Below are 12,628 nucleotides of genomic sequence, written 5' to 3'. Positions count from 1 at the left end.
GCCTGATTGCTGCAAAAGACTGTCTCCTGGCACATCTTCCTGCCACAGGTGACTCTGGTGGCAATTTGACCAGGAAGGAAGCTAAAGGGTCCTGCCATACGAGCTTCTCTTGTTGATGCCAGATGTCTGCTGGCAAAGGGTGCCTGCCCCAGGGTGCATCCCCAGCTGGGAGAGGGCCGGTAGGTGCCACCCCAGAATGCAGCCCAGCAGGGGCATCCAGCCCTGGCACCTGGGCACTCTTGGAGACCAACACAAAGTTCTCAACTCTGTGCCCTCCGGCCTGCGGCTGATCCCTGCAGAGTAAGCCTCAGGCTGACGGAGACAAAGTTTCCCTGGGCCCAAGTTCCAAACTCGGCCGTTTTGTTTCTGTTAAAATGCAATTGTTTTTCTCTGGAGTGTGTGGTGACTGCTCTGCGTCAGGAAGATGTATGAAAACCTCCACTTCAATTCGGCATCCCTTTTCTCCCAGACAAACACGGTCGGATTTTAATAAATCAAAGAGCCACACTGTTTAATAAAAATTTATTGACTTACAAGTGATTATTTATCAAAAGACCATTAATAGCAGGTACTGAAATGATGTGTTACTGGGTGGTGCTGGGAGACTAATAGGAAATCAATGCAGCTGGCCGGCCAGAATGCATATGAGAAGCCCACCCCCCGGCAGCCAGCGCAATCACCCCCACAACACACGCCAGGCGCCACCCCTGGCGCAATGAAAAGTTCTCCCTTTTTATTTATCGTTTACAAATGAAATGATCAATACTTTTAATCTAGAGCAAAATTTATTAACTTTCCCATCGGAGAGAGACATATTGACTGGGGGGAGAGCGGGGTGTGTGTGCTGTAGAAGACGGATGGCCGCGTGCCCGTCTCTTAACCTGTCTGCGAGGCAGTGCGCCTGCAGCTGCCCTTCCAGCCCACGGGCCGGGCCACCCAGGACAAGTGCACCTGCAGAAGCCGAGTCTGGCCACCCGGGATGCACAGCAGGCGGGTGGGACCTATGACACGGGGGGATCCTTTATGCATCAGGGGACAGCAGCAAGCACTAGCCCAGACAATCAAGTTCCTGGTCAATTCCAGGAAGGAAACGGCAGGATTCAGAGACTCAGATTTCCACAGGACAACAGGGTTAGTGCCCACTGTTTGTTCTGCCGTGAAGGTCACACGAGGGTGCCCAAAAGTGCCTGTCACTGGTCTGGGATGGACATTCAGGGATCTGGAGCACTCCCCCGACCCCTCACACATCAAGCCTCTTCTATCTCTGAAAGGCAGCAGCAGGGACTGGATTCTGACACAGTGAAGCATCAAGTCCCAAAGCTGGTTCTGCTGTCAAGGGAATCCCGCTAGCTTTATTAAAAAATTCCCTCTTGGCTGGGTGCGGTGGCTCATGCCTGTAATCCCAGAACTTTGGGAGACTGAGGAGAATCACCTGAGATCAGGAGTTTGAGACCAGCCTGACCAACATGGTGAAATCCAGTCTACTAAATACAACAAATTAGCTGGGTGTGGTGGTGCATGCCCGTAATCTCAGCTACTTGGAGGCTGAGGCAGAAGAATCACTTGAACCTGGGAGGTGGAGGTTGCAGTGAACTGAGATTGTGCCATTGCACTCCAGCATGGGCAACAAGAGTGAAACTCCGTGTTAAAAAAAAAAAAGAAAAGAAAAAAAAAGTTCCCTTTCTAACTGGTGGGTGCAAGGTCTCATGTTTGAGTAAAAAAGGCTGTCCGAGATCCACAATGGACACTGCCCTGCCTGAGAGCAGTGTGGCACCAGCCCCACGGCCGCCTAAAGCCCTTGAGGTCACCCTCAAGTGGGTTAGTTCCTCTAGCCCCGATGTTTTAGAGAAGCAATGGATTCAAAGCTGACTTCCTGTATTTCCAAACCCAGGACTTCAGAGATCAAAACCAAAGTTTGAACTATGGGCTTCAAAATAGAAAATTCAGATATGGACGAGGTCTCTGAGGTCATCTAGCCAAGTCCCTAGTTATGACTCAGAAGACAGACGCAGAGAAGTGAAGATGCAGCAGGCTTGGAGGGGGATTAGCAGCTGGCCAGCACTTGTTGCACTCATTACACCACCGGGTGTCATTCCCCGCTCAGCCCCACCCTCACTGGGGTAACAGGAGGGAACACATTTTGTACTTTGCATGTTTCTAAGTGTCTTGAGGTTTTGTCCCATAAGACCAACTCAGTCATCCCAAACCAGATACTCTATGGGTCACTTGGGGCCTGCAGGACCCCTAATTTAAAAGGATGGAGCAGTCGCCTGGATGATGATAGAAGGCATACACAGAAAGGGGAGGTTTTGTTTCTGCAGGCGTGACAGTCAGTTCCCTCCTCACTGCCTGGCCCGCACAGGACTTCCCTCCACAGCGCTGACTCCACGTGACTTCACACCAGGTGTGGCCATACCTGCCGGCAGGGGCTGCAGACAGCTGTGCTGAATGTGAGACAAACAAAAGCAAAACCTGTGTGTGTATACATAAATACCCATGCAAATCACGAAAGTAACAAATCATAAAGTTTCACATGAACTTTTTAAAAGAGAACCTGATCTCTGATCCCTCCAGTTAGTTTACAAACACTGTAAACATCACCTATAAAAGCTGAAAATCACTCTTCATTCTTAAGTATTTTGTAAAACAGTTCCTAAGAGACTGTTATTAGTCGTAACACTGACTTTATTTATTTTTTCAGTCTTCATTTCAGAGCAAAAAGAGGATTTCCCCTGGGCTGGCAACAGGGCAGGTGAGGAAATGGGAGGCTTTCCCGGGGAGGTCACAGGTAGGTGCAGAGAAAGGGAGACTGCAGGGCCAACCCAGCAGGTCCCCACATGACAAAGTGGATCTGTCTGCAGCCCCACGAACACGGCTTCACTCCCACCCCTCCCTGAACCGCAGGACACAGGACGACCTTAGGGACACGACACTCGGCACCACTGGCACAAAATCCTGAGGCGTCATGACTGTGCCACAAGGGAGCGTGGGTCCTAAGTGAGGGCTAGTGGCACATGAATGGAGGACGGAGGGGCATGAAATTGGTGAAACCCCAGAACCCAGAGGGGCTATTCGGCCTTGGCTCTGCCTCCACTGTTGACTGTACAGCAGGCACCAGTGGCCGAGTCTTTTCCCTGTGGGGCCTGCTCTGGCTGTGTGGAAGCCACCATGCAGCACACGCCCTGCCCACCCTGCCCCTCTGCAGCCCTCCCTGGGCCCCTGCTCCTCCCCCGCCCTGGAGTTTACTCATTGCTTCCCCTAGGCCTCACATCAGCACCCCGTGTATCCCCAATCTCTGGAGAAATTCACGTCTGTGCTGGAAATTCTAAATTAACCAAAGATCTGCAAGCATCTGAGACGAGCCCGTTCACCTTCTCAGCTGCAGGGTTCCTCGCTCCAGCAGTCAGGCAGCTTCTCCACAGCCCCAGGGCCATGCTCCCAGAAGAGAACGGGAATTCTCACGAGAAGCCCGCTACTCAGGGCCACAGCCAGGGGAGAAAGTAAAGGGAGAAGTCCCCCAGTTCATTCACCAGCCAGTTTTATTTACTCACAAGAACAAATCCAAAGCCCAGTGCAGCAGCTCTGAGCTCAGGCCTGCCCTGCCCCATTTTGTGGGCCTGTACTTGAAACACTGAACGTGACGTGTCCTTCACTCACCCGCAGAACTCTAATCCCCACAACAGCCCTGTGAGGTAGGAATCACCACCCTTCCCCCCGACTCAGGTTACAGATGGGGAAACTGAGACACACGTTCAACAGAGCGCACATCACATGGGGAGTTCAGGGTTAGACTGGAGTATGAACACATGTTCTCCCCACGGCCCAGTCAGCGGTCCACCTGGCCTCTTCCCCTTCCTTTGGTGACCCCATCAGCAGCAGCATAAAAATCTAACCCTTCATTTTGCTGAAAGCCCCTGCAGATGACAGTTTCCTTCCTATCATGTCTGCAGAGCTCCAAGGCTGGGGGCAATGTTGAGGCCGAAGCCAGCCACAGTGCCTCAGCTGTGCCTTTCCTGGAGAGCGGGTGGCCACCCCCAGCACATCCCTGGCACACGGGCTTGCATAACAGACTCTTGTCCCGCCATCCCTAGCACAAGAACGTGGCCACATCTCCCCAGCTGCTCAGCCCGCACAGCGTGCACAGGTGGGGAGTTCACTTTAATGGCATTCCTCCAATGACTTATTGTAAAAGAAACAAGGCATCTCGTCCTGGGTTGTGACACCCAGCAGCATCCGTTCAGACCACCAAGGGCAGGCTGTGCCGGGTGCACAGGGATCCCGCTGCGGCTCGGCGAAAGCTGGAGTCCTGGGATGCAGAGCAGCCCGGGGAGCCCTGGAGTCTTGAAAGGACACAGCAGTGGGGGCGGCGGCGGCAACTCCAGCTCCGAGCCTGTCGGCACTCCGCACGGTGGCCCCAGCCAGCTGGAGGCAGGCTCAGGAGCGGCTCCTGTCCTCGTGGTTCCCCACGATCATCTTGCTGTACAGCTTCTGCTGCTCCTCCTTGAACGTGTCCTTCACCTTCTCCCTCTTCAGGCCCCCATCCCTGGAGAGACAAAGGCTGGATGTAGTAACAGCCAAGAGGGTTCCCAGGCACCCTCACACCATGGGAGATGCACCGTGCTGCCCAAATACCAAGAAAAACCTGCCAGAAACAGGGTACTCTGTGGCACTCTCACCACGACAACCTCAGGGGATCTGGGGCTCTGGGCTCCCAATATTCACCCTTTCTATCTCAAAAGGTCCACTCTTGCCCTGGAGTAAGAATTTACTACTCACATTGAAAGTACTTGGTAACTGCTTAAACCTACCAAGGAGTTTACAATTCTTTCTACTCTAACATTCATCTTCACCTCACAAAGGAAGAGGAGGAATTCTGGCATTACAGAAGGTAGACATGCTTCCAAAATATCGACTCATAACATATCTGTAATATCGATCTGTAAAATGTCATTTGTTTAATTCAGACCCAGGGATACTCTGAATTCATGCAGAGAGCTAACACAAGGGGTAATGCGCGTTCTGACTTCTTCCATGCTCAAAAAAGAGTGACGTCAGGAATGGAGGTTTATCTCCGGGGCTGCCTCTCAGAGTCCCAACCTCACTGCCCCAGTGCCTCCCTGCAGCAGCCCCAAACCAACCCATCAGACTTGGGGTTGTTTCGTTACAGTCCCATTCCCTCTCGCCTGCTGGTCCCCTCTGTGCCTACACTCTAGAATTATCACCACCTTCAACAACTTATAAAAATCCAAGCCCGCTTTCAGTCTCTCCACTACACCCTTTAAAATCCATAGGAAAGGCATGGTTTTTAAAAGCAGCCACTCTGTCTTTCTTAGAGATGGGAAGATGGGGCAGAAGTTAAACCTCGAAGCTCTAAAAGTCTGTTAGAAGTGGATGCAAAATCTAGCTCCAGTGCTAATGTTATGACTTTGGAAAAAAGTGATTTAACCTAAGTATCAGTTTCTCATCTGTAAAATGGGAACACTGTTTACAGGGCTGCAGCTACTGTGAGGGTGAAAGAGATGATCACACAGGGCCCCAGAAGCTCGGTGGCTGGCACACAGTGAGTGCACAATCCACGCTAGCATTTTTTAAAAGGCCATGATCTGAGAGCCAATCTAATCCCTGAGACTATACAGTTGGGTTTACAATGTGAGTATCTACCCTTTCTTTTCTCACAGATAATGCCCATCTAAGTCAAATGCTCTCCCCAGTTGACCCTTGGCTCTTAAACCTAAGTGACCCATAGAGTGGAAAAGTTTCTCTGAACCAGCATTCACCCCTGGTCACTCTCCTACTGTTTGGGATAAAACTACCCTATACTCTAGTATAAGGGCTGGTCAAATGCAGCCCATGGGCCACATCCAGCTGATACCTGTTTTTGTAAATAAAGTTTTACTGGAACACAGCCATGCTCATCAGTTTATAGACTGTTTTCACACTACAATGGCAGAGATCAGTAGCTCCAACAGACACCATATGGCCTGCAAACCCTAAAATATTTACTGACTACAGAAAAAGTATGTCAATCCTGCCTAATAGATTAGGTAATAAGCTGAATACAACAAACACAACCTTTGCCTTTCTAAGGATGGTTCAATTTTGCCAGATACACTGGGATCAGGGAAAGTCACCCTGCCTTCTTGAGGTTTTCAGATCAGTAGCAGGTCATGCCCACCCAGAGAAGGGCACTGTCCAGGTGTCCTGGAAGAGGGGTTCAAACCCCAGAAAGGTACACAGAATCAACGGCTTCAGTCCAAGTGTCCCTGATCCAGGTTCCCCAAGGTCAAGGAAGCACAGGGCACTTCTGGGTTGGAATTCAGGGAGAGTCAAGCTGCTCTCTCTAGAGCTGACAAGTTGAATACTCCACAGCAGGGGGAATGACATGTAAGTGAAGTCAATGACACAGCATCTGCTGCAGGAACTCAGCTGATAAAGCCTGGCTCTAAACTTACCACAGCAAGTCCACCAGTCCTCCCTGCCTGGCAATGGCAGATTTCACCCTATTCGCAAACTGGACGGCATCTTCATCTGCCTGTAAGAAAGAACAAATGAGACCACTCAGCCCCGGCTTGACGTTACACAGAGCAGGTGCAGATCTGCCTGGGGCAGGCACTCACCTCTCTAGTCATGGGAGGCAGGTACCACACGCTGCAGACAATGGCCCAGCTGGTCATCATTCGCAGCAGGTACGTCACCATCCCGTATTTGCTGCTGTTCCAGAAGGCATCGCCGAATTGAGGGTCATACTGAAAACAGTGGAAAGCTGAAGGTAAGACGTGAGTAGTTCTCACAACGTGTGCGAGTCCACAGCAATTGCTGTGAGTGACTCCACTGGGCCGTGCTGGTACTGGGGTGCTGCTCCCTGACCCTGCATGAGTACTGTGGAAGCCCCTCTCCATGTGGCCAGTTCTGACTGCGAGCAACACTGCTCTCCCTCGAGGGACGTGGCCTCTGCTGCAGATCAGTAAGGAAGGCTCCCCTGACAGCCTGCCTCAAGCAAATGTCTCCCTCTTTGATTAGTTTCAGGTCTTACTCATAGGTATATAAAGTTTTCAAACATCTTCAAAACCAGGGAGAAAAGGATCGTGCACTCCCATGTACCCATTCCCTGATTGAACCACCACCACCGTTTCCCACTTGCTCCATCTCTCCCCTCCCAGCATCCTGTCATTCATCTAGTGTACCTCCCCCAAATAAAGATATTTTCTTACACAAACACCAAGTTTTAAATATGATTTCTGGTGCCCAGACCAGGGAGGAAACTATTAGAAAGCTTTTGCATTTACACTTTCAACAAAGTCAGTCGTCTGTTCAGGAGACGGCTCTGTGCTCACGCTGATAGCCCCGGGAGGTCTTAACCACATAGGCTGCTTCTACCATGAAGCAGGTATCAGATCCTTTCATTTGCCAGTGGCTCTAATGGAGGCAAAAGGCAGCACTTCAGTGGCGTTTTGCGGAAAATGTGGCTGCAGCTGTGACCCACATTCTCACCAAACCAGCAGCTGGAGGGGCAGGTGATCAGGGTGGGTAAGCTTCGGAGGAAGTTGCGCAAGGAGCAACAGGAGGACCTGGGTGCTTGAGAACGCCTGGACAAAGTGCCTGGTGCTGCCAGCAAATGTCTGAAGGGATCCTGTATACAAGGCAGTAGGCTGACCTTGTGCAAACACCCAGGACCAGAGTGGAAAAATAAAAGAGCCAGAATTTCAAGAGTTATGCCACATGGCCATGCTGCCAACAACATCAAAAATGCCCTTTTCCTGGGAAAGCCTGAGAAGGAGCCCAGGGCAGGGTCCCACATGTGAGCATGGGCTGGGGTGGGGTTGAACTCTATGATCTTTTAGGCCTTTCCAGCCTAACGTTTATGATCCACAGTATAAAAATTGGATAATTTTGACAAGACTGTGGCCCTAACTACAAAAATGAAGGTAATTCAGGCTTAATTATAGAAGCTAAGAAATTTAGATTTAACCACAGAAGGCTTAATGAGTTATTATAATACCAACAGAAACAAGGGAAAATAATAAGTTTTTAAAACTAAGCTAATGTGTATGATCAGAAAGAATTTATTTTTTATTTTTATTATTATTATATATACATATTTTTTGAGCTAAGAGTCTCGCACTGTCGCCCAGGCTGGAGTGCAGTGGCGCTATCTCGGCTCACTGCAAGCTCCGCCTCTCGGGTTCACGCCATTCTCCTGCCTCAGCCTCCTGAGTAGCTGGGGCTACAGGCGCCTGCCACTATGCCCGGCTAATTTTTTTGTATTTTTAGTAGAGACGGGGTTTCACCATATTGGCCAGGCTTGTCTCAAACTCCTGGCCTTAAGTGATCCACCTGCCTCAGCCTCCCAAAGTGCTGGGATTACATGCATGAACCACCACACCTGGTCATGTCGTTATATTTTATAAAGCCTGATGATATGGACGGAAATTCTGATGTCACAAGAGTTTGAGAACCCTTTGTTTCAGGCTGATTCTCTATTCCACACTGGGCAGTGTGTGTGGACAGAGAAACAAGGCAGAAGCTCAACACAGTGACACCCTCCTCACATCAGGTCATGGCGGAATTCCGGTGTGAATAGAAGAAGAGCCTGGAAATCACTAAGTTATCCAAGTTTGGTTACCAATAAAGGGTTCACAAAAACCAGTAATCTGTAGACCAGATGTTCTTAGCCATACATGGGCTCTACTCTGTGGACTGAATGGAAATGTATCTAAAATTTATAAGCATTTACTTTGGAAAGGAGCGGAAACTCCTCAGGGTTCGTGTTTCAACAGCAGCCAAGAGCAGCTTCAGAACTGTGGCTGCCACAGTGTGGTCCCAACTGGCACCATCAGTGCCACCCAGAACATGTTAGAATGGAAATTCAGAAGACCCAGAGGGGTGGCTCAGGCCTGTAATCCCAGCACTTTGAGAGGCCAAGGCAGGTGAATCACTTGAGCCCAGGAGTTCTAGACCAGTCTGGGGTGAAACTCCGTCTCTACAAAAATTAAAAAATTAGCTGGGTGTGGTGGCGTGTACCTGTAATCCCAGCTACTTGGGAGGCTGAGACACGAGAATCACCTGAATGTGGGAGGACGAGGTTGCAGTGAGTCATGATTGTGCCACTGCACTCCATCCCGGGTGACAGACTGAGACCCTGCCTCAAAAGAAAAAGAACGGGAAGTTCAGAAACCCCGGGTGTGGGGCCCAGCAATCTGCATTTTAACAATCCCTCCAGGCAATGCTGATGCAGCCTAAGTTCAAGAGCCACTGTTCCGGAGGGAGCAGCAAGGGCTTCCATTCAGCAGCTTCACGGTCACACTGCAAAGCACCTGTCCTCGTTTTGCCAGAATATAGGATGCAGATGCCACTCCCCACTCCCACACCCAAGGCAGACTCTGCTACCAGACTGTGTTCCTCTTTCTTGCTGTACCCAGACACTGCACCCTCAGGCTCTGCTGAGTCCTACCCTGTCCATCAGAGTCCCCTGCAGGCAATATTCATCTGCCATCCCTGGCCTGGTCCTCTGCCTAAATGATGAACAGTGAGTGGCTGGTGAGCATCTGTCTCATCAGGAGTAACACCTGTCCAGTGGCACTGGCAAGGTGAAAAGAAAGTCAGAACCAACTCTGCAGAAGGCTCTGCAGACAACCCACAGGCTCCTATAAAAGAAATTCCAAGCGTGAGCCTGACTCATATCTGCTCACCATTTTACCGAGCTCTCAGGCTGCAGTCTAAATACTTTAACCACACTGAGGATGGCCTGTGTTTTGTAGGTGTCATGATGTGAGGCCTCGTGGATGTGGAGAGTGTAAGACCAGGGAGGAACAAAGTGCAGATGACTGGCTAATCACATCCTATAGCTCTGGGTGTCTGACGGGTTAGAGGAGCAGTTCCTAAAGTGTCGACGTAGATTAGATAAACTCCCAGGGTCCATCTCATTGTCAGGAGCTGCTGTAGGTCTAAAAGATGACATAACTAAAAGCAGTGAAGCTGTTTCTCCCACTGCGCTGGAATAAGGACCCCCCCCATCCTCGCCAGCTCCCCCAAAATGCAAAAATCCAGCTTGAAACTACACCTCTGTGCCCTGTGCCCTGCAATCAGTCACCTTTCCAGGTGGAGGGGCCTACATTCCAGCTAGGTTTATAAAGCAAAGTAAGAAGTGAAGGGCTTGCCGTTTCCCGAATGGTAGCGGCAGCAGCATGCAGGCGGGAATCTGGCTGTCCCCCATCCCACACTCCCCAGGCCCTTCTAAGGGGGTGCTGAGTGCTCAGCATCCTCCTCCGGCAGCACTTGACCCACATCAGCCCAGTCCCATGTCACTCTGCTGAAGGCATCGACCACAGACTGGTGACCCCGGCTCCTTCCTCCACCTCCTCCTGCTGCGCTCCACTCACAGCAGCTCCAATAATGACAGTGTGTACCATCGGAGGTCTTGTACCTTGATAGCAACAGGGTAAACTGTGGCTCCAATTTCAAAACTTCCCTTTTTGAACATCATCACCGATGTATTATTGATGCAGGTTCCTAAAATGCAGGAGACAACAAAATGCTATTTCTGTTGGCCCTTTACCCCAGATATTAGGCGTTTCTTAAAGACTAAGTACAACAGTCAAAATTCTTCTAATGGTTCCTCCAATAAGACACATCCGTCATCTCCCTAACTTAAAAACAAATACTTAACAGAGACAGGCAAGATGGTGCCTCCAATTCTCCTGCTACAGGACCACTTTCCCTGATTCACGCACACAGCCTGGATAAAGCAGAGACGCGCAGTGGCCTTAGGAGGACTCCACGAGCTCCATGAGGAGCTGAAACATTACAGAAGAAATTCCTGCGTTTGGGGAGTTTACACTATGGCATTCTTAGTTCAAATTCTGAACTTGCCTGAGTTTTTAGTCCTACTTCCAATCTAAAGGGGACCTAACATTATTCAGTGAAAACAGACAACCCCAACAAGGGCTGAGGGCCTTGGTTCCCACGAAACATCAGCATCACACTCTTGCACTCCTCACAGAAGCGCTTTGTGGCAACCAACCCCTTCTTACCTTCTGGGAAGATGAGGATAGGCAGCTTGCTTTTATCTTGCACATGTTCAGTCAGTCTTTCAAAGAGGAAAATAAAATGAAGGATCAGACAACCTTATACACATCATTGTCAAAATACGTTTATAAATAGCCTATTTATTTGTGACACTAGTTTCGATTATAAGAAGTCAATAAGCAGGGCCGGGTGCGGTGGCTCATGCCTGTAATCCCAGCACTTTGGAGGCCGAGGCGGGCGGATCACGAGGTCAGGAGATCGAGACCATCCTGGCTAATACGGTGAAACCCCGTCTCTACTAAAAATGCAAAAAATTAGCCGGGTGTGGCGGCGGGCGCCTATAGTCCCAGCTACTTGGGAGGCTGAGGCAGGAGAATGGCGGGAATCCGGGAGGCAGAGCTTGCAGTGAGCCGAGATCGCGCCACTGCACTCCAGACTGGGCAATTGAGCAAGATTCTGTCTCAAAAAAAAAAAAAGAAAAAGTTAATAAGCATGACCGTATCCTTTTAAACCCATCATCTAATGCTCATCAAGAAAAAATGTATATGGATAGAGAAAATCAGGTTACTATACAATTCACAGAACTGTTCAATTCTGTGTGAACGTCGGAGCACCAACGATGCCACTCAACCTGGGGGCCACTTGAAGGAGACGCCTGCCACAAGGCCTGGGCATGGCCCCCTCAATAAACCTGTGGCACTAGACTGTGTAACAGTTGTGAGGCTGGGCCCAGCCCTGCTGGCTCAATGCTCTGTCCCTGAGATGTAGCAAAGGGAGTTAGGAGAGGGTTCATCTGTCTCTATGGAAGATAATCTCAACTGTCTTTTCTTATTTGTTATTTTTTGAGACAGAGTATCCCTGTGTTGCCCAGGCTGGAATACAGTGGTGCAATCACAGCTCACTGCAGTCTCACCATTCCTGGCTCAAGCGATCCTCCTCCGTCAGCCTCCCAAGTAACTGGGACTACAGGAGCGTACCACCATGCTTGGCAAATTTTAAATTTTTTGTAGAGATGAGGTCTCCCTATGTTGCCCAGGCTGGTCTTGAACTCTCGGGCTCTCAAAGCACTGGGATTACAGGCCTGTGGCTTGGTCTCAACTGTCTTGATGTCTTTCTGCTGCAAATCTCTTTGCATTACTTACACCAGATTCACCTTCTTAAAGTTTGAAAACAGAGTAGTACTTTGTTCCACTGCCCTAGGTTTCTTTTTATTTGTGATAAATGAATTCATTTTGAGGTTTCAAATAGCAGTAACAGTTCGTATTCTGTTTATTACGATGGGTACAAGGAATAAAAAAAGGTTAAGAAACATCATTAGGCCGGGCGCGGTGGCTCAAGCCTGTAATCCCAGCACTTTGGGAGGCCGAGACGGGCGGATCACAAGGTCAGGAGATCGAGACCATCCTGGCTAACACGGTGAAACCCCGTCTCTACTAAAATACAAAAAATTAGCCGGGCGTGTTAGCGGGCGCCTGTAGTCCCAGCTACTCAGGAGGCTGAGGCAGGAGAATGGCGTGAACCCAGGAGGCGGAGCTTGCAGTGAGCTGAGATCCGGCCACTGCACTCCAGCCTGGGCGACAGAGCGAGACTCCGTCTCAAAAAA

General features: G+C 50.0%; 1 protein-coding gene across 1 annotated transcript in view; it reads right to left on the bottom strand.

The window, feature by feature from the left end:
- Nucleotides 1-510: 510 nt before the first annotated feature.
- Nucleotides 511-12,628, bottom strand: part of GPAT4 (glycerol-3-phosphate acyltransferase 4) — a 44,268-nt gene continuing 32,150 nt past the window's right edge. The window contains exons 9-13 of the mRNA XM_023214485.3: nt 11,031-11,086; nt 10,424-10,509; nt 6,618-6,746; nt 6,453-6,532; nt 511-4,543 (exon numbers count right to left, since the gene is read on the bottom strand). Coding sequence (XP_023070253.1) covers nt 4,435-4,543; nt 6,453-6,532; nt 6,618-6,746; nt 10,424-10,509; nt 11,031-11,086 — 460 coding nt within the window. The 3' untranslated portion in view covers nt 511-4,434. The remainder of the gene's footprint in view (nt 4,544-6,452; nt 6,533-6,617; nt 6,747-10,423; nt 10,510-11,030; nt 11,087-12,628) is intronic.

Source organism: Piliocolobus tephrosceles, chromosome 7 (assembly GCF_002776525.5).
Source record: "Piliocolobus tephrosceles isolate RC106 chromosome 7, ASM277652v3, whole genome shotgun sequence".
Lineage (NCBI taxonomy): Eukaryota > Metazoa > Chordata > Mammalia > Primates > Cercopithecidae > Piliocolobus > Piliocolobus tephrosceles.
This window is presented reverse-complemented; position numbering and strand designations above follow the sequence as displayed.